The sequence below is a fragment of the Drosophila miranda genome, chromosome 3 (genome assembly GCF_003369915.1).
Source record: "Drosophila miranda strain MSH22 chromosome 3, D.miranda_PacBio2.1, whole genome shotgun sequence".
Lineage (NCBI taxonomy): Eukaryota > Metazoa > Arthropoda > Insecta > Diptera > Drosophilidae > Drosophila > Drosophila miranda.
In genome coordinates this window covers 3,805,364-3,831,474 of record NC_046676.1, presented here as the reverse complement: position 1 = coordinate 3,831,474, position 26,111 = coordinate 3,805,364, and the positions used below count along the sequence as shown (strand labels likewise).

General features: G+C 43.0%; 7 protein-coding genes across 15 annotated transcripts in view; 2 read left to right on the top strand and 5 right to left on the bottom strand.

The window, feature by feature from the left end:
- The window catches only part of LOC108160508 (A disintegrin and metalloproteinase with thrombospondin motifs 5), a 49,128-nt gene extending 48,067 nt beyond the window's left edge, over nucleotides 1-1,061 (bottom strand). The window contains exon 1 of one of the 8 annotated variants that reach the window (XM_033392423.1): nucleotides 62-1,061. The gene's annotated coding sequence lies outside the window, so the exon portion shown is untranslated. The remainder of the gene's footprint in view (nucleotides 1-61) is intronic. The other 7 variants (XM_033392421.1, XM_033392422.1, XM_017294549.2 and 4 more) reach the window with 7 other exon arrangements.
- Nucleotides 1,062-6,522: 5,461 nt separating this feature from the next.
- Nucleotides 6,523-8,854, bottom strand: LOC108159682. Its single transcript, XM_017293176.2, has 4 exons — nucleotides 8,755-8,854; nucleotides 8,541-8,696; nucleotides 6,927-7,091; nucleotides 6,523-6,839 (listed from the first exon to the last, which is right to left on the bottom strand). Exons 1-4 carry the CDS (start codon nucleotides 8,809-8,811, stop codon nucleotides 6,684-6,686), a joined length of 534 nt encoding a protein of 177 aa, XP_017148665.1. The 5' UTR covers nucleotides 8,812-8,854; the 3' UTR covers nucleotides 6,523-6,683.
- Nucleotides 7,162-8,978, top strand: LOC117187903 (receptor expression-enhancing protein 2-like). Its single transcript, XM_033390840.1, has 2 exons — nucleotides 7,162-7,266; nucleotides 7,348-8,978. The coding sequence occupies exon 2, from the start codon at nucleotides 7,375-7,377 to the stop codon at nucleotides 8,284-8,286; it is 912 nt and encodes a 303-aa protein (XP_033246731.1). The 5' UTR covers nucleotides 7,162-7,266; nucleotides 7,348-7,374; the 3' UTR covers nucleotides 8,287-8,978.
- LOC117187902 (FACT complex subunit Ssrp1) lies at nucleotides 8,954-11,546 on the bottom strand. Its single transcript, XM_033390839.1, has 3 exons — nucleotides 11,336-11,546; nucleotides 9,689-11,266; nucleotides 8,954-9,635 (listed from the first exon to the last, which is right to left on the bottom strand). Exons 1-3 carry the CDS (start codon nucleotides 11,387-11,389, stop codon nucleotides 9,084-9,086), a joined length of 2,184 nt encoding a protein of 727 aa, XP_033246730.1. The 5' UTR covers nucleotides 11,390-11,546; the 3' UTR covers nucleotides 8,954-9,083.
- A 285-nt stretch (nucleotides 11,547-11,831) lies between these two features.
- LOC108159680 (gastrulation defective protein 1 homolog) lies at nucleotides 11,832-13,921 on the top strand. The gene has a single exon (XM_017293173.2). It carries the CDS (start codon nucleotides 11,939-11,941, stop codon nucleotides 13,874-13,876), a length of 1,938 nt encoding a protein of 645 aa, XP_017148662.1. The 5' UTR covers nucleotides 11,832-11,938; the 3' UTR covers nucleotides 13,877-13,921.
- On the bottom strand, nucleotides 13,911-14,605 carry LOC108159683 (NTF2-related export protein). The gene is made up of 3 exons (XM_017293178.2): nucleotides 14,499-14,605; nucleotides 14,348-14,434; nucleotides 13,911-14,282 (listed from the first exon to the last, which is right to left on the bottom strand). Exons 1-3 carry the CDS (start codon nucleotides 14,505-14,507, stop codon nucleotides 13,971-13,973), a joined length of 408 nt encoding a protein of 135 aa, XP_017148667.1. The 5' UTR covers nucleotides 14,508-14,605; the 3' UTR covers nucleotides 13,911-13,970.
- A 2,393-nt stretch (nucleotides 14,606-16,998) lies between these two features.
- LOC108160817 (facilitated trehalose transporter Tret1-2 homolog) lies at nucleotides 16,999-23,635 on the bottom strand. Of its 2 annotated transcripts, none has more exons than XM_017295043.2 (5): nucleotides 23,398-23,635; nucleotides 20,420-20,579; nucleotides 19,594-19,732; nucleotides 19,220-19,428; nucleotides 16,999-18,319 (listed from the first exon to the last, which is right to left on the bottom strand). In XM_017295043.2, the coding sequence occupies exons 1-5, from the start codon at nucleotides 23,409-23,411 to the stop codon at nucleotides 17,240-17,242; spliced, it is 1,602 nt and encodes a 533-aa protein (XP_017150532.1). In that variant the 5' UTR covers nucleotides 23,412-23,635; the 3' UTR covers nucleotides 16,999-17,239. The 2 variants fall into 2 exon arrangements, with proteins under 2 accessions (XP_017150532.1, XP_017150533.1); XM_017295044.2 differs by lacking the exon at nucleotides 23,398-23,635 and adding an exon at nucleotides 20,653-20,785.
- Nucleotides 23,636-26,111: the final 2,476 nt, after the last annotated feature.

Below are 26,111 nucleotides of genomic sequence, written 5' to 3'. Positions count from 1 at the left end.
ACAGCCTATTATATCATATTATGTCATATACCATATTATTTAATAGTATCTCTGAACTCACCTAAGTTTGTTTCTGTGTTTTATTTCTGGCAAAACCAGAGCTCCGAACCAAACTGATTTTTATTTAATTTCTAAGTTTTTGCAGCACTCTCATATGCAGCCACTAAGCACTGTGATTACCTGGTTGACTTGACTCAAGAACTCTTCCAAAAAAAATTTGAAAACGAATTTGCTACGAAAACGATAGGACAAACGCGCGACGATAGACAGAAGACAGCAGCGGAAGCGTATCGAAATCAGAGTCGGAACGGAACCGTGGCCGTAGCTGGAGCTGGACCTGGAGCCAGAGCCGGAGCACAGAACACACGCGAACGCGAACGGAACGGAAAGAAAGACGAGCAGCGATTAAGCTGGAGGCGGTCAGTGGGCAAAGATTAAATACGGCGTGAAATTCGCTCGCCAGCGGATTTTTTCTTGTTAACTTATTTGATTTTGTTGCTTTCTGTAAGCGAAATATATTTTTCACTCAATTTCGTTTCATTGTGATTGTATTGCTTTTATTATTACCTCTCAACCTTCTGAGCAAGCAGGCGGGGCAGGCAGAGCAGCAGCTCAGAACACAAAAAAAAAAATATAAACAATACGAGCCGCGACTTCAACAGCGACAGCGGCGGCGGTGAGAGCGACGACGACGGCAGCGAAACAGACGCAAAATTAAAAGCTGGGTGCGAGCGAGATGGAGTCGAAGATAACTTTAAAAGCAGATTCACTTTTTTGTATGCTTTTTTGCACAATTCGATTACGAAAACGGGTGCTAAGACAGAGATAGGGAGAGAACTTGACGCGGAGCTGCTGCTGGACGGGGACTGAACTGCACTTTAGAGCTCTCCCTTGACGTCACTTTTGTCACTGCACTGAACAGAACTCTGAATGGGATTCTGAATGGGATTTCGGGAGTATCCGTACAGCAGCGATCTGCGTAACCGTTAACTGTTGAATTTTTGTGTTTTTTTTTTTTTCTGTTGGTTATTTTGTCTTAAAATGTTTGTGGCCGTCTCGGAAACTGGTCGGCGCACACTGAAGTTAACGTTCGCTTGGGCCGCTCGACGGAGTCCAAAATTGATCCAAAGCTGACTGTGCAAACGGGACAGCAATAGCTACGCCGCTACGCGAGAGACAGACAGAAACTGAGAGTGGTGGGGAGCTTTGGGCCAAACCGTTGATCGTGGCTGGAATGGGGCTAGACGACACGCTGGCTCAAGCCAAAAGCCTTGAAAGCTTTCAATGAAAGCGAAAACAGAAAACACTTACATTTTTCGTTCCATAGTTCAAGCTTTGGACTCTGGCTTAGCTTTTGAGTCAAAGTCTTGAGTGAGACTCGTCATTCTCTCTTTTGAGTTAAGCGTATTGTTGCTTTTGCTGCTGCTGCCGTTGCTGCTGCATGATTAATGTTGTAAAGATTTGTTTCAATTAATCTTTACTGGGGAATCTTCACATTGAAAATTTAACTCCAAAACAGTTGACGTTGTTTAATTGGTGAACCAAAAGCAATATTAATTCAAAAACTGCCATTAAGGCATTGGCATCTCTGACACCTACTCCAGGAAGAACATCCCAGTCGTGCTCTACGGCTAACGGTAGAACCAGTGAGTACATATGTACAGTACATATGTACATGTACATATGCATGTATAAAATAAGAGCGTCATATCCGAAGAAATGGCAAATGAATATTCATTCATATGTACATAAAGCCTACACATATACAAAAATGTTCCAATGAGAGTTCTATAATCAAGGTTCAACCTATATTTTTGGATAGATAATGGGCTTCCTTACAATAACCCATTCAAGCCACTTCTCGTTCTCTTTGAGAAACCATCTAATTATGATTAATAACCAAGGTAATCGATAACAAAAAGCATGTTTCTGAAATCTTTTCATTCAAATCAGGTTCAATGACAGAGGTGATGTGAAATTATTTATGGTTACATTGATAAAAAAACACACTTGACTCCCACGTAAAGATCAACAGCTAAGGCATTCAAAGTGGGCCAATTAAAAAGGTAATTGTCACACATTGAGAGATCGATGTGAAGATCTCAATGAGCACAGTTCCGAGTGCACTGCAGGCACAGTGAACCCTCGACGCCGCGACACCGCGACGTAAGACCGGCAGCAGCAGAAGCAAATGGCTGTGTTTTCATTTTAGGTGAAACGGCAATGAACCGATCACTTGATCGATAACAACAATGGAGATGACTCAACGTCAACGTCTGACCGCATGCACACGGGCTGCTCCAGTGGCTCCGCTTCACAGCATGTCTTACAGGAGATAACCCCTCATTTGCATGCAAAAATCCACCATTATTACCATTATTACATTATACGAACCCAAGCAGAACACGTATCTCCGCTGAAATTCGGGTATAACATTTCAGGCGACACTTACCGCGGAGACAAAGATACGAATCTATTAATGAGCTGTGAATTCCTCCCCCATCAACACCACAGCCCCAAAGGTTTAACAGGTTTCGTTTTGGCAATTGAACCCATTACTTTTATGTGGATTTCGTGTTAATTACCTTGCATTCGTTGGCATTGTCTTAAATTCACGGTGTTTATTGGCCTAATCGCGCCTTTCTCACAGCCCGTCATCACATTTCATTTGACTTTATTTCCATTGCATAAAATACATTACTTGACACATTTTCAGGCTCTAAGCAATTGTTCTCCCTCCGTTTGTGGGTCTCCGAATTATTGAACCCGAAACGGCGGTTTCTTTTTTTGGTTGTGGGAAGTAGGAAGCACGGTGATGAGACTAAATCAGGAAAAATGTGCGGTTTATGAGTAGAGCAAGCCCACAACGGACCCAAAACTGCGAGAAAACATCACTCCCATGTCACTCCAAACATCACAGCCGATGTGCAATAACTCTCTATGAATGAATGGGCCTCAGTGTATATTCTGATAAAAGAATAACAACCTGTACATATGTCTTTCCCTGTTCTCTTCTGGCCATTTTGAAAAGTAAATGGGGGGAACTTTACAGAAGCAACACCCAGTCAGGCACGTTTATTCCCAAAGGTCCATCAGCCCCGAAACATAATACATATACATACCTAATACTGGTCTGTCAATTTTGTATGCCTCCAGCCGGGCATTAGTCCGTGTCAAGTCATGGGGTCAATGTCAATTGGCTACCATCCACAACCCGAAGCGAGGGAGGGAGCGGGGGCTAGTTATTGGGCAACCGCAGATGGGAAACTCATGAGAGATCCAACTTGTTGACCCCCTTCTCCCTCGATGTCTGAGCCCGTAGTATCGCCATCAAATAATATGTATATTAAGAGTTAACAAGGCGTGAACATCCGAAAATGAAACATACACAGCATTAAAAGATCATAAAAAAACAACGAAACCAAAATCTGTTAAAGACCAATTCCATCCAAATCTGAAATTTATGACTGTTCCCTAGTAAAACAAATAGAGAAAAGCGACACAAAAATTTGCATAATTTTCAACATTTCATACAGCGACGGATTTTTTGGATATATGTAGGTTTGGAAACAGATCCAAATCCGCCAGCGAAAAATTTTACGAAATCTTCAAACAAAAGGTTAGCTTCATTTAAATGATGTAATACTAGTCGAGCCAACTAAGCAAACTAATCAGGTTTGTGAACAAAATCGATTGAATCAAACTGAAAATACGCATGAATAGCGAGCAAGTGCAGCGGACTGCAGTCCGTTGAATTGTTCATTGTTGAATTTCAGAGGCAGCCGTACCAAACTACAAATAATTGCACACAAAATCGATTATATTATTATTACCATTATGTTGGGTAGAAAACAGCTGGCTACTGACTGCCAAATGCCCAATGGACCAACTAAAGCGTTTCGGTTAAAAAGGCGCCGCCACTAATACGTACAATCTGGCTCACAAACTGGGTCTGAACCTCTCTTTCTCTCTCCCTGTGTTCCATATCTCCGTCGCGTGCCCCTTTGGTTATAGTTTTAGTTTGATAGTTTGCCAAACAAATCTATAAATATGCATAAAGCACGCTGGGGGTAGACACACACATGGATTGGCTTGGCTCCTGGTCTTGCGAAAGCCCCAGCCACTGCTCCAGGCACTACTCCAGGCACTGCTCCAGGCACTTAGCCAGATCGGAGCCATTACATTACCACTCCGCGTCGTAGCTGATGTCTGAGTGTTGGCCGCAGTATTCGATTGCTCTTAGTGCAGAGCTCTAGGAAGTGACAAGGAGTTATTTGATTGTTTTCGTTTTTCGATTGCGCTTGCAATCATTATAAACTATTTTGAGTTGGAAAATCATTAAATCATGGCAGATTTGAGGACTGTGGTATGGCTCTTGATGCTTCTGTAGCTCGGATGATGTTTAGGGAGTTGGGGACCAGCCTAGAAAATATTCAGAGGCAATTGCAGTCGCTGCGGAGTGCTCGTCCATGATTCATTTTTTGGGACTTTACAGAAGCAGCTGCCATCCGTCGAGTCTTTCCATTAATCTTCAATGAGAAAAGTTCATTGGCAGGACGAGGCGCCGCATGCTAATTGATTCCTGAAACAGCGCCCCAATCCGATGATGATCGGTAGCAATTTGTTGGCCAATGGCCTATCATGTAATTACACATTGGACAACCAAATTGTGTTTGAGAAATTTGTTGAAAGCTGAAAACACACATGACCCGAGTGTTACATTGCTCGAAGTGTCACATCCCTCGGACCCCATATCTCTCCCCTACCAATGATCGACTGATTAATTAAGTCGAGAGCACAAAATGCACACTCAAACAAAAGACTGAAGCAACGAACTTGCGGCGGTCGACGCGTGTGATGGCTTTGGACAATGATTTGCACTCAACGGAATGCTGCTGGAACAATTTTAATGCAATTAGCACACTATTAATCTTGATCAGAATCGAATATCCAACGAACTTGCCATAACAACTGGGCAGGTAATAACGCAGTCACCACTCCCTCACCTTTCCCCCATTATCCTCACCAAAAAACGATTTGTTTCAGTTTTGTTTATCGATCATTGAGCTCAGCTGGACTTTATAAGCTGATCTGGCTGTGAGGCCTCCTTCTCTAAGCAGATTCAGTCAACATTACTGGAATTTATTGCCTCCAACAATTTCCTGTTGATGCATTTCCTTTCATTAGCAACAATTTAATTCAAATTAAAGAATTTGCTCAGTTGTTGATTGACAGGAAGAAAACTTTTGCAACCACTAAACCCATACAGCTTTAGATTTGCTTCTGGCAACGCGTCGTTTTCAGTGATCGGAACATACTCCTAGCCCTAAAGAGACCAAAGCCAGATACACACATATGTTCATATGTATGTATAAATGGTTGATATTCATGTTTACAAACTAATTTAATCAGACGACTGCACCCACGTTCCAAAAGTGTCATTAACTTCAAACCGAAGTTCCTTAGCCTTTTGGCTGAGTTTTCGCCGAATCGGACGAGCAGCTAAGACTCATTTAAATTTGGGTTAATCAGCGATAAAGCGCGCATTGCCATCGCCAGCATCGAAAACCGGCCAAACAGAGTGCGAAATAAATATTTACATTTACATATCTTGTAAAAATAACAATAATAAGAATCTTCAATTAATAAATCGGCTTTGTCTCGCACTGCTAATTGTTCGTCATTCATTTGCATGATCAAATTAATTGGCGGCACTTATGCAAAAAAAAAAAAAACAAGAAACGAAAAAAAACCAGAAAAACACTTCCTAGGCAATGTGCGGGACATGACAGATCCCAAAAAGATGACACCTCTCGAACGCGGCTCGGTTCAGCCCGGATCACCTTAGAGCCAAAGCCACTTGAATTGAGGTTCAAGTTTTTGCAATTGACCCAAAAATTAATTATGCATGCAAAATGCTAGTAATTGTAATCTATACGTAATGTTTCGCTCCCTCTATGATTGTGTTATTTCCGTCAACATTTCATTTCGTTCGTTAGATACAATTTGCAGTTGATTTCAATTGCTAAAAAAGGTCTTTGATTTGTATGGGAACCACTGCTGATTTCTTTTTGAATACACGGTCCAAATGTCATGAGCGTTCAACGGTGGGCCAAGGCTCAGCCAAAATCTGCAAATGTCTTCGAACCTTCAAACACCCAAACGAACCATTTTTTTGTTTGTTGATATTTACATACATATACATATACATATACATATACATATACATATACATATACATATACATATACATATACATATACATATACATATACATATACGATTAATTACCTAATAATAATATCAATTTCCACGGGCAATGAATATTTTAAATCGAGGGCCTTTTGTTCTGGATCAAATTGGAAGAGTTTAATTTTACAGTCCTTTCTGAACCAATTAAAATGTCATTTAAGATTTATATGATTTATAAAAATTTGTCACGTGTCGCAACCTTTAATACATATGTATGTACATACAAACAAATCCAACAAACCTAATCCCAAGGGAAGAACTCATAAATACTTTGAGTGGAAACAATTTTATTATCAATACAAAGAGACAATCAAATTACGAATTAATTTTTTCCCGCATGTAAACGAATTTATGGCTAATTTATAAATTGGTTTAATGCACTGCCGTCGATTTTTATTGCAATTTGCATCCAACTCATATTTTTCACCACATTAACGATACTCCGTCAGTGTGAAGTAAACCTTGACCAAGGCCCGTTCCTGGCTATCAAAACTGAATGTAATGAAGAGGGCATAGTCCCCAGATGGCAGGGGCAGCAGTTCCAAGGCTTTGACCGGGAAACGAAAGTGTTCCAGCATAATTTCAGCCTGCAGATAGGCCATTCGACGTAGAGTTAAAGTATAATACAATATATTGATAAATAGTAAATATATCACTGGAATCAAGCAACTTACAGGAAGCGGGCACCGGTTCACATTGGTTCGATTGGTAAAACTGTTGAATATGATGTTGACAAAGGGGTGATTCCGCTTCTCCAGATACTCGCACAGGTCCGACTGACAGATATTGTACAGGAATGGCTTATACCCACTGGCCCGCTTCAGCAACTGTATTCGCATCTGTAGGAAAATGAAAATTGAAATTACTTTGCTTATACACAGATCAGCGAGGCTTTGTAATGTCAGAACTGTCTAAATAACATGTAATATGTATATCTAAATCATTTGCTTATTTGATTCCGACGGCGTAAAATATATACTTGTTAAAATTTTCAACGAACACATTTTTCAATAGGTATGAAACGCCACTGAATTCAAGCAAACACAAGTCAAAATTATTCAATCATATAAATCGTTTTTATACATTTTTTTCTAGCATAAAAACAACGGAAAGAAACGCAAGATGTGTGTCTTCAGCTGTGCAGCGTGGGTTCTCTTTTACATATACGGGACCATTTGGCCGGCCTTTTACACATTCAAGGCTGTGTCGAATGGCACTCAAAAGGACCTCACGGCCTGGGCTAAGTATTGGATTGTGAATGCCTTCATTGCAACCTTCGAGGTGCTGGCCGATATGTTTATCTCGTGGGTTCCACTGTATGGCATCACCAAAATGACGTTGATGTTTTGGATTGGTCACACGGCGCCAGCTGCCAATGTGTGGATTTTTAATTCGATCCTGGGTCCATTGCTCTTCAAGCATCAGAAGCAGATCGATCACTTCTTGCAACGGGGCAAGCAGCAGATGCTAAGCGAGTTCTTCATTTGGGGAACGCAGATTATCATCCGCAGCCGAAAGACCGTACTGCCCGTTATCTTCGGCGTTTTTAAACGCTCCGGGAATTCCATTGGAATGTCGCAAGAGGCCACTGATGCAGACGGTTTGGAGGAATGCGAATTGTCAGATAACCGGGAAGCTGTCCCCAATATATATCCTGACCCCGAAATGGATGCTGAAAAACTGACTTTATCGTCAGCCGTAGGCGTAGCCGGTACACCGGTGGCTCACTCGTCTAAGGATTCATCTGGCGAGCTGGATAAGAAAAATGGCTTGCCTACGGAATCGTCCGGGACCTCTCTAAGCCGCGGCCAACGCAAGCGTTTGTTGCGTTCCTCCAATACGAAGAATGAAATTGAGGATCTACCGGCAGTGCCAATTCCAAATGATGAAGGTAACGAAGAAACAGAGGATCTGCTGGCCAAGTCACAAAAGGAGGGCAATGGCCAGACATTCAGACAATTTTTGAATCCTCGAAGCAGTACATTTTTATCAGTCAAAGCTTTCTACGCTATTCAAGCACAGTACCTAAAGTGAGAATACACACTCTATACTATATACTCTTTGGGTATAACTAAGCACGGAACATACATACACATGACCGCTATTGGGGTCACTTGTTGATGTCGTTGAATACCTTTAATTGTCGATTTCCGCACACCGTTCAATCGTTGTACACAATTATTTCAGATCAAATCGTCGTCAAAATGTTCGGTACTCATTCAACCAAAACAAAAAACTCAACTACGCAGAAACACACAATGTGAATCAAAAGCTAATATCAAACTCACCGAAACTGGACGCTTAGGCCAATGTAATACCTTGGCGATCAGGCTCATCTCAACCACATCCCTTTTTACTGCATAGAGACGGCACCGCGAAAAGTTTGCAAACTTTTCATCAACAGCAAAGCACTGGACATTTGTGAACTTGGCAATACCACGGACCTAAGAAGATCAGATCCGTAAATCGAAACATAACCAGAGGTGAGTGCTCCAAACTTGCCTGGAGAATGTGCCAAAGCCCAATCCAAACGAAGAGGTGGCCCCACAAAGTGGCCATAACCGAAGACAGGGAAAAACTCTTTATGACTGAACCAATCAGTCATCAAAACGAATGTGATGTGCCATCGAAAACCAATTCATGCGAGAAATAAAGCTGATACAAATCAAACATTATGGGCAATTATTAAAACCATACCAGATAATTACATGAGCTTTGCTTTGCTCTTGAAAGTGTATTTAAACAAAAACATATTTTTTAGGGAGAGCTTAAAGACTAGGTTTGTGTGGCTGTGTGACTGAATTATGGAATAGTGTTGAATGACTGGGAGCCTAATCACTGCCCTCATCTTCCTCTTCATCATCGTCCTCGCTGGCATTGCTTGCATCGTCGCTATCCTCCCCTTCGCTTTCGCTTTTCTTTGAGTTCTTATCCTTGTCCTCAGCGGTAGATTTGTTTTTCTTCTTTGGGATTTCCTTGACCTTTTCCTGATCGTCGCTGGTGGATTCATCATCGGAAATGTATTCCTTGCTCTTGAAGCCACTTCCAGAGGTATTTGCTTTCTTTGATGGCGATGGCTCAGATTTGCGTTTCTTGGTTGCCTTGCTGGTGCCTCCTTTTTCGTCCTCACTGCCACCACCCGCTCCGGACTTGTAGTTGCGCATCTCTTCCTGATAGCGAATCTTATCCTTGTTAGCGGCCTCTTCCCACTTGGACTTGTCCTTGAGCTCCTTCCACATTTCGCCGCCCTTTTTGGCTATCTCGGTGACTTTGATGCCCGGATTTTCGCGCTTAATGCTTTCACGGGTATCATTAAGCCACAACATGAAGGCGGAAGTCCCTCGTTTGGGCTTGCCGGTATCCTTCTTCTTGGTGGGTTTTTTCTGGGGAATAGACAAATATTGAATACAGTTCGCATTAAGATGTGATTTTTTACAATTTTCTCCTTCTCCTTATGTGTCTTCTCCTTTTTCTCGTTCTTTTTTTCCTTGTGCTTCTTTTTGGGCGAACCATCAGTACCACCATCTCCTCCGCCGCCACTAGCGTCACTGTCGTCGTCCGAATCATCCTCCACATTGCTATCATACTCCTCGGCCACGTCCGATTCGTTTTCGTTGGGTTTAAAATCCTCATCGGTGGATTCTTCATCGGAATCATCGCCGTCATCATCTTCCTCCTCTTTTTCTCTGGCCTCGGCCTTGAGGCGGGCTAGGTAAGCATCGGGCTCGTTCTCATTGTCAGAATCACCAAAGTCTACATCTTTGTAGCCACTCTTGTCCTTGCCCATATTGCTCACATGCAACTTCTTCTGTGTGATGAAGTCAAAGAGCTTGGCATACTCTTCCTTCTCAATGGACGAGAATATGTGCACCGTTCCGTTTTTCAGGGTGACTTCAAAGTCAAAGGAACGCGTGGATCCTCCACCGCGAGCGAAATTCACTGAGCTAATCTCCTCAAAGCGGATGTGCAGGGGCGGCTTGTGAATGTAGATGAAGCCACGCTCAAGGGGATACAAATAACCAGCGGCAGCCTTGAAGGAGCAGCCCACAGCTGCCGTGCCCGAGTGGCCTATGAAGTTTCCCGGCCCTGTAATCTTGCGGCCAATTAGCACCTTCATCACCTGGCCCATCACCTCGTACACTGGCCCCGACAACTCCTTCTCCAGCTTGCCTTCGTATTTGTCACGCAGCTCGGCCACCGAAAACGGCAGTTCAATGGTGGTCTCCTCGTCGGGTGCGAAGAGCAACACCAAATAATGATACCGCGTCTGTCCTTGCTTGATGGGAGGATCCAGTGAGAGCACGAAGAACATTTGCCGGCTGTCCTTGTGTGGTAGCATGAACAAGCGTAGCACCGAGTCCATGGGTATCTTGTAGTCAAAAGTCTTGCCATGCAGCTGAAAGAAAGTCGAAAAGATCTTGATGTCGTAACGACCGCGAGGTGTTAGAATCTGAATCTCTCTAAAGATGGCGATGGACTCGCCAGACGCTGAGATGACCGAAGCCTTGCTCATCACATTCTGATGAAATTTCTCAACTGGGTCATCATCTGCTGACTCCACAGCTGGAATGTGAAACCTCATCTCAAGGAGACCGACCGGGGCATCATCGTTTTGGTGGAACTCCAAAGTGACCTCATTCTTGCCAGTCACACACTGAGACACATGAGAGAGCGGCACCTCAAATATGGTCTTCGAGTCCTTATCGAAGCTCAAAACGGAGCCCATGAATCGAGCCGTGCCCCAGTTCCAGCCTTTGACACACATCTCCTTCTCCACCATTTCCTGCGAATAGGCATCCTTTATGAATTTTCCCAGTTTCTCGTGCTCGCTGTCCCGAAAGCCTGTGAAGCGATGCAGCGCACCGCTCTTGGTGAACACTCGTAGTCCCCAAGTACCCACAAATTTTTGAGAATTAATTAGATCAATATCATCCACGGAAATCTGCTCCACCTTGCCTGTCTTGTTATTTTTGAAGATAATGTTCTGGTCGGTAAGCTTGAGACGACCAGATGACTATCATGGGAAGGGATTAAATAAGTCAGACGAAATGTGAAAAAAAATTATTACATTTTTGCGACTCACCAGGACGCCGCGGACCTCGGCATTTATGTCGTTGTACTCCAAGGAATCCGTCATGTTTGATTCCCAGTGCACGATAAACTTAAAACAACAAACTAATTACACCAGCAGGGGAAATTCTTACAATTATATTCTTGACAAATCTAACACGAGCAAACGCCGCCGGCAACAAAATAACACTACTACCTACGCGCTCAATTTTAGGTTAGACGACGCTATCAGTGAACTAGTTTGAAACAGTGATGCGTGAATTCGCTTGTGAAATATGACATGTTCGCTTATATCAAATATCCAAGTGTATCACTGTGTGTACAAATATTGTTTATGCCAGGAAAATTCGATGGGCTATTGAATGGATTACATGTTAGAAAGTCTACTAATTTTCAAAGAAATCTATTTGTATTTTATTGTACCTGCTCATGGTAGTTCAATACCGAGTCAGAGCTGAAATGATGTAGCTCCCAGTTATTCATGTGAACCAATATCTTGTATCGATAGTAGTATCGATGGTAGCTCGATAGTTGCACGTTCACATTGTTTACATCGCGCCTCTTGCGAAAAATTAATATTAAATTAGAAAAAAAACTTAGTCCAGGGTTCCCAGCTATGCAACGTGGTAAAATCTCCTTTGGGAAAATCCAATTAAACATCAATCAACCTCCTGACGGGCCAAATGCAGATGCGAATGAAGACGGAAAAGAATCTGGCAGCAGTGGCGGAGGCGGCTTCAAGAAAATGGACAAACAGCAAATGATTCGACAAATTGAAGATGTCGCCGAAGATTTGGAGAGTCAGCACTTGAAGGAAGTGATGGGCATAAGTGGGTTTGGACGCAAGGCAGCCCAAGTGTTTGACATTAATGAGCAGATAGCCAAGGCGAAGATCACACGTCCAGGTGTGGAGAAGAAGAGAGAGGTGCCTGAGCAGGAGGAAGAAGATGTGATCGGGCCATTGCCACCGGCAGCAGTCGAGGACTCAAAACAAGGCTGCAAGGATGAAGCCACAAATAAGGTCGAAGACTCCGATGACGACTGCTCTTCTGATGAGGATTCCGATGATGAGCAAAGCCTCTCCAAACGTATACCCTACACACACGAGGTCCAAATGCAGCATGGCTCACGGGCTGTCTTGGCCCTGGCAGGCGATCCTTCTGGTGCCCGCTTGGTTTCCGGTTCCATAGACTACGATATGTGCTTTTGGGACTTTGTTGGCATGGACTCAAGCATGCGGAGCTTTCGGCAACTACAGCCATGCGAGAACCATCCAATTCGATCCTTACAATACTCAGTGACCGGGGAGATGATCTTGGTCATCTCTGGCAATGCTCAGGCCAAGGTATTGGATCGCGATGGGTTTGAAAAACTAGAGTGTTGCAAGGGAGATCAATACATATCGGACATGTCCCGCACAAAAGGCCATGTGGCGCAGCTGACCTCGGGCTGCTGGCATCCCTTTAATCGGGAGCAGTTCCTCACGGCTGCTCTAGATGGAACACTCCGCATTTGGCAAGGCTTGAAGGCCAAAGAACAATGTCAGGTTATCAAGACGAGGGCAATTGGAGGCCTTAGAACCAACGCCTCCTCCTGCAACTTCAATAGAGATGCGACTCTGATAGCAGCCGGGTGCGTGGACGGCTCCATTCAGACCTGGGATACACGCAAAATGTTTGTGAACACAACCCACTGCGTGCGAGGGGCCCACCAGAAAGGCGCTGAGATTACCTCGATTGTTTTTTCATATATGGGCCAGCAGTTGGCCACCAGGAGCAACGACGAGACCATGAAGTTGTGGGATCTGCGAAAATTTAAGCAGCCCCTGAACACTTGGAACAATCTGTATTCTCGCTACGACACCACTGATTGTTGTTTTAGTCCAGACGATCGGTTGTTGGTCACTGGCGAGTCCCTCCCGAAGGATCAGGCCGAAGCTAATCTCTATTTCTACAGCACCAAAAGCTTCCAGGAAGTTCAACGTATTCCCGTGTCGAACTCGCATGTGGTTAAGACGCTCTGGCATCCAAAGCTAAACCAGCTCTTTGTGAGCTGTGGAAACGGCACTATTAAGTGCCTGTACGACGAGAAACGCAGCATACGAGGCGCAACGTTGTGCGTGGTCAAGACACACCGCAAGCGGCAGCAGATGGAGATGGTGGGCATTTCGCAGATCATCACTCCTCACGCTCTGCCTCTGTTCCGACAGGAGAAATCCCGTTCCTCCCGCAAGAAGATGGAGAAGGCCCGGATGGACCCTGTAAAGTCGAAACGACCGGACTTGCCCATCACCAGCGGACAGGGTGGTCGTGTGGCAAGCTCGGGTGGTACACTCTCCTCCTATGTCATTCGCAATCTCGGCCTGAGCAAGAGAGTAGATGATGATCAGGATCCTAGGGAGGCCATTCTTAAGTACGCCAAGGATGCGGCTGAAAATCCATACTGGATAGCACCTGCTTATAAAGTAACTCAGCCTAAGGCCATATTCTCGGAAAAACTGCCCACAGACACAGAGCCGTCTACAAAAAAGCCCAGGACGGAGGCAGACAATTAATTAGTTACTAAGTAATGTAAATAAACCTTCCATATTTCAAGTTTAGTTTAACTTTTATTTGTACAAACTTATGAACTAGGTGCACCTGGATTGATCACACGGTCACTTCCTGCAAGCGATAGCAGTCCGAGGCGATTTTCCACTTGTCACCTTCGGCAGTTACAATGAACGCCTGCTGAAAATAACGGGTCGGCTGGTCTTGATACTTAACAGTGCCGCTGGCCATTACCAAGTACGTTAGCTGAATGCCCACCGCAGCATCTAGTATGGGCTGGGCATCCAGGGTGTTCATCTGATGGCTAGACGAAGGCAACTCCAGAAAATAGCGCTCGATCATTTGACGTCCATTGGCTCCATTTCCATTCCAGCTAAAGACTGCATTGTCAAGGTACAGACGTCCTAATTGCTGCAATGCATTATTTTTGTTGGTAATTTCGCATGGCATTGAAAGGCGTGAGCAACTGAACTTACATGGCGACGATTGTCGAAGGAAGCGTAATAGAGGCGCGTGAAATCCTCGGCTGTGTGAGCACAACGTTCAACTTTAATCTTTAGTTCCTGCAAACAGATTTATTAGTCAATTATTAGTTAAATATTTTACTTATAGCCGGCGCAGCCTTACGTTGTTCATCTTGTTGTTGTTGCTTATTTAGCTTGTTTCTATTAGTACAATTAGGTGTTTTGGGGGTTAAGCATTTATCGTTAAAATATACGGTCAGACCCTCAGAAATATACCGTAAGTATACTGACGAATTCAATATCTATTATACATATTCCCTCAGCCCTGCCCATAATTTTATCCGATTAGTGAATCAATTTTCTACTTGTCTGGCGTCTTTTAAATATTTGCTTTTCTTGGATTTCTTTATATCGTTGAAAATGAAATTTAATAGATTGATGAAATTGACAAAGTATATCATTATATACCGATATACCGTAAATATACGATCGGTTCAATTTTCACCTCAAAAAATACCAACAAGCATGTGCATTGGCTAAGTGTGGCCAGTTTATGGCATCGAAAACACTTACATCAATATGTAGGGATTATGTAGAAACTGTGTAGTTGCCATTTAAAAAATTAATTACAAAATGGTATTGGATGAAAAAAAAATGCGTATAACATAAGTGGTCATGAAATGCTACGTAAGTGTGTAGATTATTACGTAAATTGAAGACTTTTTGGTTGTCAACAGGTGGTATTTACATTTTTATATCCTATTTTCTTGACTGAATATTAAAATACTGTTTCCCGAGCTGCTAAATTTAGTTTAGATAGCTTTAAAACAGAGACTGTGCGCTTAACAGGACATGCAAAATTGAAACAATATCGTTAAACAAAATTTGCTAAAAAAGGGGCACCTTAAAACAAAACGACTTTTTATAAATTTGTGTATCGAGCTAGTAAACGGCAGAGAAGTTATAGCTGTTGTTCTCGTTGCGATAGATCGATATCAAAAATAGCAATTTTAAAATTCCCATTCGTACTCGGCGCGTTCGTTTTTATGTAAATTCAAATGATATATGGGCATTTCCGCGGTGAGCGAGCGTACGCTTTTGATGTAAAAAAAAGGTGGAAAACAAACATTTTTCCCCCGGTTTTTAAGCGGGTCAATAGAATTTTGTAAGCTCTATCTTCAGTACAAAAGAGGGGGCTTACCCCATTTTTATACCCGATACTCAAAATGAGTATTGGGGTATATTAGATTTGTGGTAAAAGTGTATGTGTGTAAAGTCCAGAAGTAATCGTTTCCGACCCCATAAAGTATATATATTCTTGATCAGCATCAATAGCCGAGTCGATTGAGCCCTGTCTGTCTGTCTGTCTGTCCGTCTGTCCGTCTGTCCGTCCGTCCGTCTGTCCGTCCCCTTCAGCGCCTAGTGCTCAAAGACTATAAGAGCTAGAGCAACGATGTTTTGGATCCAGACTTCTGTGATATGTCACTGCTACAAAAATATTTCAAAACTTCGCCCCGCCCACTTCCGCCCCCACAAAGGACGAAAATCTGTGGCATCCACAATTTTAAAGATACGAGAAAACCAAAAACGCAGAATCGTAGAGAATGACCATAACTTTTAGACTGCGGAATTTGAATAAGATCGTATTATTATTATAGCCAGCATCAAGAAAACAATTTCATTTTTTCTCGCCCTGTCTCTCTCTAACACACACGTGGCATAGCCGGCTTTGCTTAGAGTAAAACATTAGCGCCTAGATCTCAAAGACTATAAAAGCTAGAGCAACCAAATTTGGTATCCACACTCTTAATATATCGGACCGAGACGAGTTTGTTTCAAAATTTCGCCACACTCCCTTCCGCCCCCGCAAAGGACAAAAATCTGGGGCACCCACAAATCTCAGAGACTATTAACGCTAGAGTAACCAAATTTAGTATCCGCACTCCTGTTAGATCTCACTATAAAACGTATATCTCAGAATTTCGCCCCACCCCCTTCCGCCCCCAAAAAGACGAAAATCTGTTGCATCCACAATATTGCACATTCGAGAAAACTAAAAACGCAGAATCATAGATAATGATCATATCTATCAGATTGCTGAATCTGGATCAGATCGGATCATTTTTGTAGCCAAAAGCAAGAAATCAATTTGCAGTGGCTACGCAGTGCCCGACGTCACGCTCAGACTGATTTTCTGTCTCTCTCGCACGCACTCTTTGTCGTGTCGTTTAATATTAGCGGCGTCTGCCGGAGGAGAGCCATACTGACTTAGTATCGGGTATAACCGTAGAGTTGCGGTGTCCGCAGCAACTCACAACGTTCCCCCTCGTTTAATTTAAATTTTTAATATTTTATTATCGGGACAAAAGTATATGGAAGTTTTTTAGCCTCGGTTGAAATTTCCACGGAAATGCCCATTTTGTGATGCTGTGGTACAAATGTACATATATGTATGTATGTATGTATATGAGCGATTTTCATACTACCCTCCTCATATTATGGTTAAAAATAGAATCATCCACCAACATGTAAACGCTTCTTACTATTAATTGATATTAAAAGATTGATTTGAATATCAATCGACATATATCTGGTCAATAAAATTCAATTTCCTAATCTTGAAATAGAAAAACAGTCGATATCATTAAAACGAACTTTATTCTCTAATCATATATGATTTATTACAAAAGAGATACAATTTAAAGCAGATTTATCACAACTTGAAAGGATACCGTGAAGACTGAAGATTACCGTGTTGGAATGACTGAGGAACACTGGAAAATCGATAGATTTAAATAACTACGAGGCACTAAGGATAGAACTAAGAGTACGCCAAATACTATCTAAGCAAACTAATTGTAATCTTAACAGCCCTGTATACAAGCTAGCCCCCCTAGGAGTGATCTATGCACTTTCCGCTGCGTTTTCTTTTAGTGGTTGCAGGGGCAGGAGCTTGACCGTCTTGTAGCCACGGTCCCGGCGGAACCACAGCCAGTTGTTGCCATTAAAGTAGTCCTCGATGTGCTCTAGGCTGCGACCCTTCGTTTCGGGCTGAAATAGGCACATAAAGATGGTTAACAGGAAGCTGGAAAAGCCGAATACCAGGAAAACCCCTCGCATCTTTAACAACGACTGCAGAGCAGGGAAGCCCTTGGCAAAGATGAACAGGGCCACATTCATGGAGGCAAACACTCCGCCCGCCGTCCGACCACGAATCCTGGCCGGAAACAGTTCTCCAATCATGATGCCCGGCATCACCATCAGCGCTGTGTTGAAGACGATATAGCCCAGGAGGCAGCCACCAGCCACCAATACATCGTACGACATCTTTGGGTGACCCACTCGAGCATACATGAATCCGCTCAAAGCCAGGCAGAATACGCCCGAGCCGATGCCCGACAGGATCATAATGCGACGCCTCCGCACAAAGATTAGGATCGCACAGAAGATCATGCAGCAGACGACCCGTACAGCAGCCGTCCAGATCGCAGCCTGTTTAGAATCAAAGTCGGCCCCGAACTCCGACACAATATCGATGGCGTAAAATATCACAATGAAAGTGCCAGAGAACATCTGCAGTAGCGAGAAGACAATCACGATGACCAGGGGCTTAATAGCCACTCGCTGACAGCACAGCCTGAAGATATTCTCGTTGGTCTTGGTGGTGGCCCGCTCCTTGTCCAGGCGCTGCTTCATATCATTCACCTCCTTCTGGGCACTAATCTCGCTGCCCCTAAGGAAGGTTAGGGCTTGCAGGGCTTTCTTCTCGTGCCCGTTGCGCAGCAGCCAGGACGGGGTCTCCGGTATGCAGTAGATAGAGACCACAGCAAGAAACGGCAGTACGTTGGCACACCAGGCCACATTCCGCCAGTACATAATGGAACCCAGCGAGTAGACGAGCAGTATGCCGCAGGAATACGCTACATAGGGTGCTCCAATAAGCAGACTTCTCAGATTGGGTTCCGCTGTCTCGGCTATGTAAACCTGTGGAGTGGAGTTGACGGTTATTTAATATTAGGCAACTTAGAAGACAATAATTCTATTTTCAACACAAAAGGAAAACAAAAATGCCAATTGTTAAATTGTAGACGTGACCCAACTAAACCCTGACCCCACACAAGAAGAAAAACTTTTGCTGGTCGAGGACAAACAAACAATTTGATCAAATTGAGGGTCACAAAAGCATCAGCATAATAATCACTGAATCTAAATCTCAATCGTAATCTTCCGAATGGGGGAACTCTTGGATGGTAATCATAAAATCGTAAATCATGCCAGCAAACCATTAATGAAAACGAAATTCGCTCGGACGACACACACGCGCAACAGTCGACGCCCAAGAGCCATCCATCCCATTCCCCATCGCCCACCCACCACTCCGATGACAACAAAAGCATTATTGTAGACTAAGGTCAAGAATCCGGAACTACAGCGGTTGTGTGTGCGGAAAGATTTTGCTAATGCAAATGATGCGCGCGCCATTTCAAGTCGAGCATGATGAATGGGAATGATAGCGACAACGTCAGCGTTTATGAGTCCGACTATCCTTATCATTTTGGCCGCAAGATAAGTCACGGACATATCCATAAGGTACGAGTAAATAAATAAACAGCCGGCTTACATCGCATTATCATAGACACAATGGGGAACCGACCAGAGAATCCGCGACAATAGACGCTAAGTGAGCAATTGACAGCCAAACTTGGACAACTTGTCAGCAGCTGTCTTCTCGCGCTGTATGTGTGGGGTGGGGTTCAAGGATGAGCCATTTACGGTTAATGGGTCAGTCGAACATGCTCGACTTGTGTCAGGTATTATCACCGGGAAAAGTGAATGAACTCAAGAGAGCAGTCTAAATGAATCATACATAAATGGATCACTCACCTGTCCTGGTCCGCCCAGAATGCCAGTGGCAAAGCCGCACAGAAAGCGGGCAAAGATCATAATCTTAACGCTCTTGGCTGTGGCCAGCGTGCTCCAGCCTAGGAAGAGGGGAATCACCGACACCAGCAGAGTCTTGCGACGTCCCAAATAGTCAGCGAGGGGCCCGGACAGCAGCGAACCAAAGGGCGTGGCCAAACTATGGACGCTCGCTGAGGTTTTGGAGAGACAGGTAGAAATATATTAGATCGTAACCCGAATAGAAAGACAGACTCGAGATAGCCAAAACTTTGTTTGTCTTTGCCGATTAATAGTCAATCTGTTTAATCGCAAATATCTTGTCGCAGCTTGTGCGGCTGATTTTCGACTCAACATACCTATCCATGAGCCTGTGTCGACATCTATTGGTATCTCTGTGGTATTTCCATCACTCAGCTGGGGCAGCAATACCGCTGAGAATCCAATGGGCATGCCACAGCCGGCGGACAGCAACAAGACCGCGCAGGTGGCCAGAACCTGGTGGAAAAATGAATCCAAGGAAAATGTCAACCAAAAAGGAATCATTCTATCAAGGTCTCAGATGGTCAGGGCATCAATGCAACAATGTCCCATGCTTGAAACGTCTTGCACAACAATTGGCTTCAATGGAAGTTGCCCCACAGACGCCACACGCCGTTTGACGCAGCGGCGCTGCTGTTGCATGAGCATGAGCAGCATTTTTGATTTCTGGTGATAGTGATAAACGATCTCTCAGCTGATTCTTGATTGCCTTTGAACCTACATATTCAACTCAATTGTGATGCGGGCACGCTAAACACGGACACGCTGAAATTGAATGGCATTTCAGTCCCAATCGATTCTATTCAATTAGAGCGCCTTCATCACATGAGCGCCACATGTGGCCCCCACAAAAAGCGTTTCTAATCATTGAGTGAAGAAAGTTCAGTTCAATTGGGTATCTTATCATTTTGTCCTTCAGAAAATATATTGTATCTGCCGAGCATTCGCATGTCTAGGCCGTGCCGAAATGATCTTTGACAAGGGACTGACAAGATTATAAAATAAATCAGCAATAAAATAAAAAGGTGTAAACTCATCCAAACTTTGTCATTTATAACGGCCTGCTCTTTCAGCTTGTTCATTAAACTTCAACCCTCTGAAACCCAGAGTCACATCATCACGGTCTTTATTAAATCAACTCACCTGATTTCTCATTCCCCTTCGATTAGCCTGCTCGTAGTCCTGCTCATCGATGGTAGACAGCTTCCTAGAGTTTTGGTGGGCCAGTTTGCACTGGAAATCAGCTCCAGGCACGACATGATAGGCCAGTTTGTTCGGCATAAATTTACTATATTCGTCATCCCTGTTTTTGAAATAGGGAGGGTACGAAAGTCGTGGATTTGAATTCAGTGCAGATATCAGTACAATGTACATACATAAGTAAGATGTTAAAAAATAGGGTAAGCGGAAGTATCTTTGGAAGTCCGAGTATCTTTCAACTCTCTCCAAAGACATGTTCAGACTTCAATTACCAATTGATTTGTCTGTATGCCCCTATTGAAATGCAAACCGAAAAAGCAAAGAGTTTTCTATAATTTATTTTACAGATTTTATGGCAGCAATACAAAGCCTAAACAATTGGTTACACATTCATATATAGTATTCTCAGGTCCCTTTGTTCAAGGTCCCCCATTTTCCATTTCCAGCTTAAATTGCCATAACAATTGCAATTATTGGCAATTTCATGGGCACTTGGGGACAGCCTACAGCCCTACGACTGTCTGGTATGGTCTGTAATCGAGGCCATGGTAATTAGAACGCTTTTTACACGCCACTCGAATCGATCAGGTTGCACTTCCACCTTTTTCATTTGTGTTGTGTTCGCCAATTAATCCGGAACGTTTTATTGTTTAATCATTCAGTCGCTATCTCTTTCCAGCGCGAAAAAAGGGAGCGGATCAAAGAGAGGAAGAGCTGGTGAGATAAGCTCGCTTGAGAGAGTGCGAGTGTAACGACTCATGGCTCGCCTACGTCACAAATGTAGTGTTTGAGTTTGTTTTGACTCTTGCTTCGCGTTGATAATGCAAAATAAACGATAAAAAGCAACTCGGATTGGTGTTTATTATTATTCGATCTCTTTTGAATTGTTTGTATGTTATTTTGAGCTCCAAAAATATTCGCATGTATGGAATGGTATGGTATTGTTTTTTGATCAAATAAGTGTCTGGTGCCAAGGTCCCTATGAAGTCACGTAGAATGAAGCCGTAGCAGTTTCTTTTATTTTTGTTATAGTTTTTCATAAAATTCACAGTACGAAAATTTGTTTACTTCCTTTCTTCCCATACGTACAAACTACAAGCCTTGAGCAACTATTGTAAGACTAAGTTTTAGCACTGGCCACACCATAAATCGGTTCTTCGTGATACGCATAGAAAAATATAAGTGGAACAGCACCTTTTCGCCAAAATAACGAGCAAGAGGCAACAAATTTTCGGTGTACAGATAATATTGCATTATCGGAATGGTAAATCGTCAGACTTGACTTTGATTAAGGAAGTGTCGACAAAGCCGAAGGTTCAATGTGCAAAAACAAACTCCAGACATTGAAGCACGCCACATATGAGGGGAAAACAGAATACTTTCAGTTTTAATTGGTTTCAATGACACCTTAAGAAGCTTCTTGCTAACAAAGTCATTTTTTAAGCTTCGGATGATGGACTTTCTATTCTAGGTAAACCAGTTAAATCGCAGTCAGTCAGGTCTGTTTGGTTATCGGTTTTTTGATGTGTGAATTAAAAAAGTTTCTGTACGATGTTAGCCAATAATAGAAAAGATACAGTCGCCCACTGTTGACACCGAAAATTAGATAATTGATAACAGCTCACACGCAGTAAAATCGTGTCGCGACATGTGCAGCCCAGCCATTCAATCGATTCAAGCTCAAGCAAATTACTATGCTATTGCTTTATTGGGGCAACAAGCCAAGCCATTCGATGATGCTACGTCACTCAATCAGGAATGGAAATCAATCCTCATCATCGTCATTTGAGCTTCGGGTAGCCATGGCACGGATCCGACCCACCCGCCGTATGCGTAATAATAATTAAATTGCATCGCATAATGGGGTAGATAAGATAAGGCGGGCCAGAAGCGTGGGAATCTCGTTAATTTTCTTAGATGAAATTCTAAACGAAGCCACTGGGCTTATCAACCAATTATATGCGAGTAATTTCTGGGGTACACCAAACCAATTAAGGAATTTAAGGGGAAAGAAAAAGTTTGTGCAGATGTTGAATTGCACAATATTCTGAAATTATTTTATTTTATCAATTATTATCAATTATCTTTAAAGGAAAGGAAGCCAGCCCATTAAGGTTTTTAAGGTATATTTACAGCACCAAAACTCCTACGGCTATACCGTGATAACGTCTTCTCGTATATTGACAGATGATTGATCTGGTAATCGTTCAATCTCCCGATCGAAACAGGCTTTGATAACACCAGGCAGACACGATTCGTTTTACATACTACTAAATTTATGGAAAACTCGAAGTATTTGAAATGAATAATTTACTGGGAAGTACTTTACTTATCACTATGGATAACCGAACCATTTAGCACGTGTTTCTGTCTGTAAAAAACGCTACTATCTTATCGCATTGCTAAAAATGTACAGCAAACAAAATTGTTTATAATCATTGCTGAGCCAATAGATAGGGTATAGTAGAACTGAGATCTGTCCCTCTGAAGTACGACTATTTCATTGATCAGCCAAGAACCAAAAAACGCATCTGGCCGACGGAAACGGCGAATTTTATCGATAAGACTACTCGTCGAAGGGGGATTTCACATATGTGTGTACACACGAGGGCCACGCCACCCACATTCGATGAGTTAGCTCTGAGTTAGGAGAACCTTATCAATGGTGGAACAAAATACGAGTTATCTCAGACCTGGCCCTCCATCCGTCTGTCTACCTGAACCTGGCAACAGGTGAAGGCTATACCCGGTAAAAAGAACCGAAAACTTGTTTTGTTTCATACGCGTAAAGGTTTAAAGTCGAATGATGTATTTTTAGCTGGCCAGACAGAAAATTCTCATAGTTCTGATGAATATGCAATATGCATGGCACAATCGATACGTATATTCAATATTCTTTTGTTGTGTTTGGCTTGTATTACCTTTCGACGCTCATTTTGGCGGACAAGTGGTATTCTTTCTAATATGTACTTATGTAACTTGCACTTTTCCAGTCCCGATTTAATACGCCCGTTTCTAAAACATTTGTTTAACAAAGAACAACACGCGATCGGTGTTATAGTTTTCTATCGATGGGACAAACGAAAAAAAAATAACAGAGACACACTACACGGACAACAGAGAGGCACTCTGATCGCACCTACAATTTTTTTTGATTTGAGCAAGTGGTTCAAAAACAGCTTTTATTTATGAGAAGCGCTTGCCCGATCGCGACGATCAAAACCAGTGCTGCTACTTTAGCATATTTCAGGCTACATCTAGCTTTACGACGTGGAATTGCTTATAAAATTTTCGCAATGCTTATACATATGTATGTATCTATATACATATAAGCAATTTAGCATTTTTTTAAAAGAAATTCAGCTTTCCGAGCCTTTTAATCCTCTTTCCAGATGATATTGCGGAAATATTTAGCTTTATCTGTTTTTAGTAAATCAAAATGTCCAAGCAAGGCTTGCTGTATAATATATTTTTTCGAATCTACCTTTTAGTCAGTCTTAAATTCTGGCAGCACTGATCACAACACGCACACATGCAGGCCGATCAAATTCGCTCTCTTCTCTTTTCGCCAACGCTCTACGTCACATTATTGACAACAACAGCAATATCAACAGCTGATCTAGCCGACGACACCGTCATAACGGTTATTGTGCCGCGCGTGGGCTCCCGACACATTAAGTGAGCGCAACTTTAGAGAAAGAAAGCTTTTGCGGCCAAGCAAAGACCACAACCAGAACGCAGATTCGGGCTATTTTTACTAAAACCAACTGAAATTAACAAAATAGAACCGCATAGAAAATAGAATCCAGCTCTATATAATGGCTTTAGTATGATTTCTAATCAGGGACCTCTCTTTAGTGGAAATGATGTAAGTAGTAGAGCCAATCTCAAGAAACGAATGCAGTATATCTTAGAAAATCCTATATATCCGTTAAAAGTTTGTGTAGTCTTGAATATAGTACATATGCAGGTAGCATATACTTTGTATACAAATCTTAGTTTTTGGGTTCGGAAATGCTTCTTTCTGTTCGTTTAAACCATCTAATTCAACCTACCACGCCGTCTTCAAGATTATAAAGGTAAGGAAAAGGTGAGGTCGATTCTCCCGTTGTTCCCTCCAAGTTTCAGTTCCTGTGCGCCATAAGCTGTAGCTGCCAGATTAAACTTGCCCCAAGGTGCAGGTTCTGAGACTAAAAGACGAGTAGAAATCAATAAAAATCGTGCATACGTTCCCTGTGTTGCTTCTGAAAAGTGCACAAGAGTCATGGTCAAGGTTCTCTTAACCAGCTGTATCTCACTCTCTTGCTATCGTTTCTTCCTCGTCTTTCAGTTAGCACCCACACAAAATGAGCAAGTGAAAAAAGTGCCAGAGCGGAGAGCACTAAGGACACACGCGACAGGACAGCCAATCGAAAACAGCCCGAGGGTCCAATGAAGCTGAATAGGAAAAGCTTTTCATTCATAACAGTACACCCGGCAACAGACACAAAACGACGACAACAAACGCAGCAGCCGCCTGCTGAAATGGAGCGATGTGGAAATACTCGTATGTCGGTACTTTGAAAATTTCTATAGATAAGTCGCCCATTCAAATGGGAAAAAATATTGTGCGACTCAGCTGCGGGGCATGAAAGTATAGAAACTATATGAAACTGAGCTATTGTTTTTGCCACTTTCTGCTGCCACGGAGGTATGGGCTTCCGTAATCGGCTTACGCCGTTAGAGATTCATCTGCGGCCCATTTTCAATCATGCGCATCACACTCCACAGAGTTGAGCTTCTCATGATTCCTCCTGTTTCGTGTTTTATTTTTCTATTTCCATACATTTTTGCTTGGATAGGCTGTTGTAGCTGGCAGTGCTTTTCAGCTGTTTCTAATTTGCGCTAAGCTGGAACGCATGGGACGTACTCTCTCGTGGTTCTCTCTCTCTCTCCCGGAGGCAAAGCGTTTTCAGTGCCTAGGTCGAGGCAGCCTTATCGTCGTAGTGGGTGTGTGTGCGTGTGTTTGTGTTTGAAGGTCGCCGCCTCTTTCGGAGGCCGTCAAACAGTTATGTTATTGGCCTTTCCAGCAAAAATACCCAACTATGCAAAGGATGACGGCCACTGTGGGAGGATCATAGCTCATTTGCTGGTAGCTGTTAGTTATATTACCTTCCCACTACAAATAATGCATGACATTCAATAAAGATATTACCTTTTCAGATGATTTTGGGTTCGTGTTTACAACAGTGATCAGATGATTTGACTATGGTTAGGTATCATGTTTCTACTGTTCTTAGCGTTTAAGCGTAGTAGTTTTGCCCAATCTTACCAAATAACGCATTGTTGTGCCGGAGCGAGTTGCCTGTAACGTTTCAGGGACGCAACTCCCACAACAAAACGCGGCAACAAGAGGCATTGCAACGTGCCACGCGCACGGATTCACCCCGCCCACACATTCATAATTAAGTGAATTATTATTCAAGGACCAATTCAGTGGAAAGCCCCTTCCACCCACAAAGAGAATTGAGAGCTTAGCGCTGCATCGCACTCCAGCAGCACTGCCAGTCCCAGTCCCAATCCCCATCCCTACCCGCTCCGATCCCCGTTCGCAGTAAATCAAATTGCAAATCAAAAGCACCGCCCAGCCGCAGCA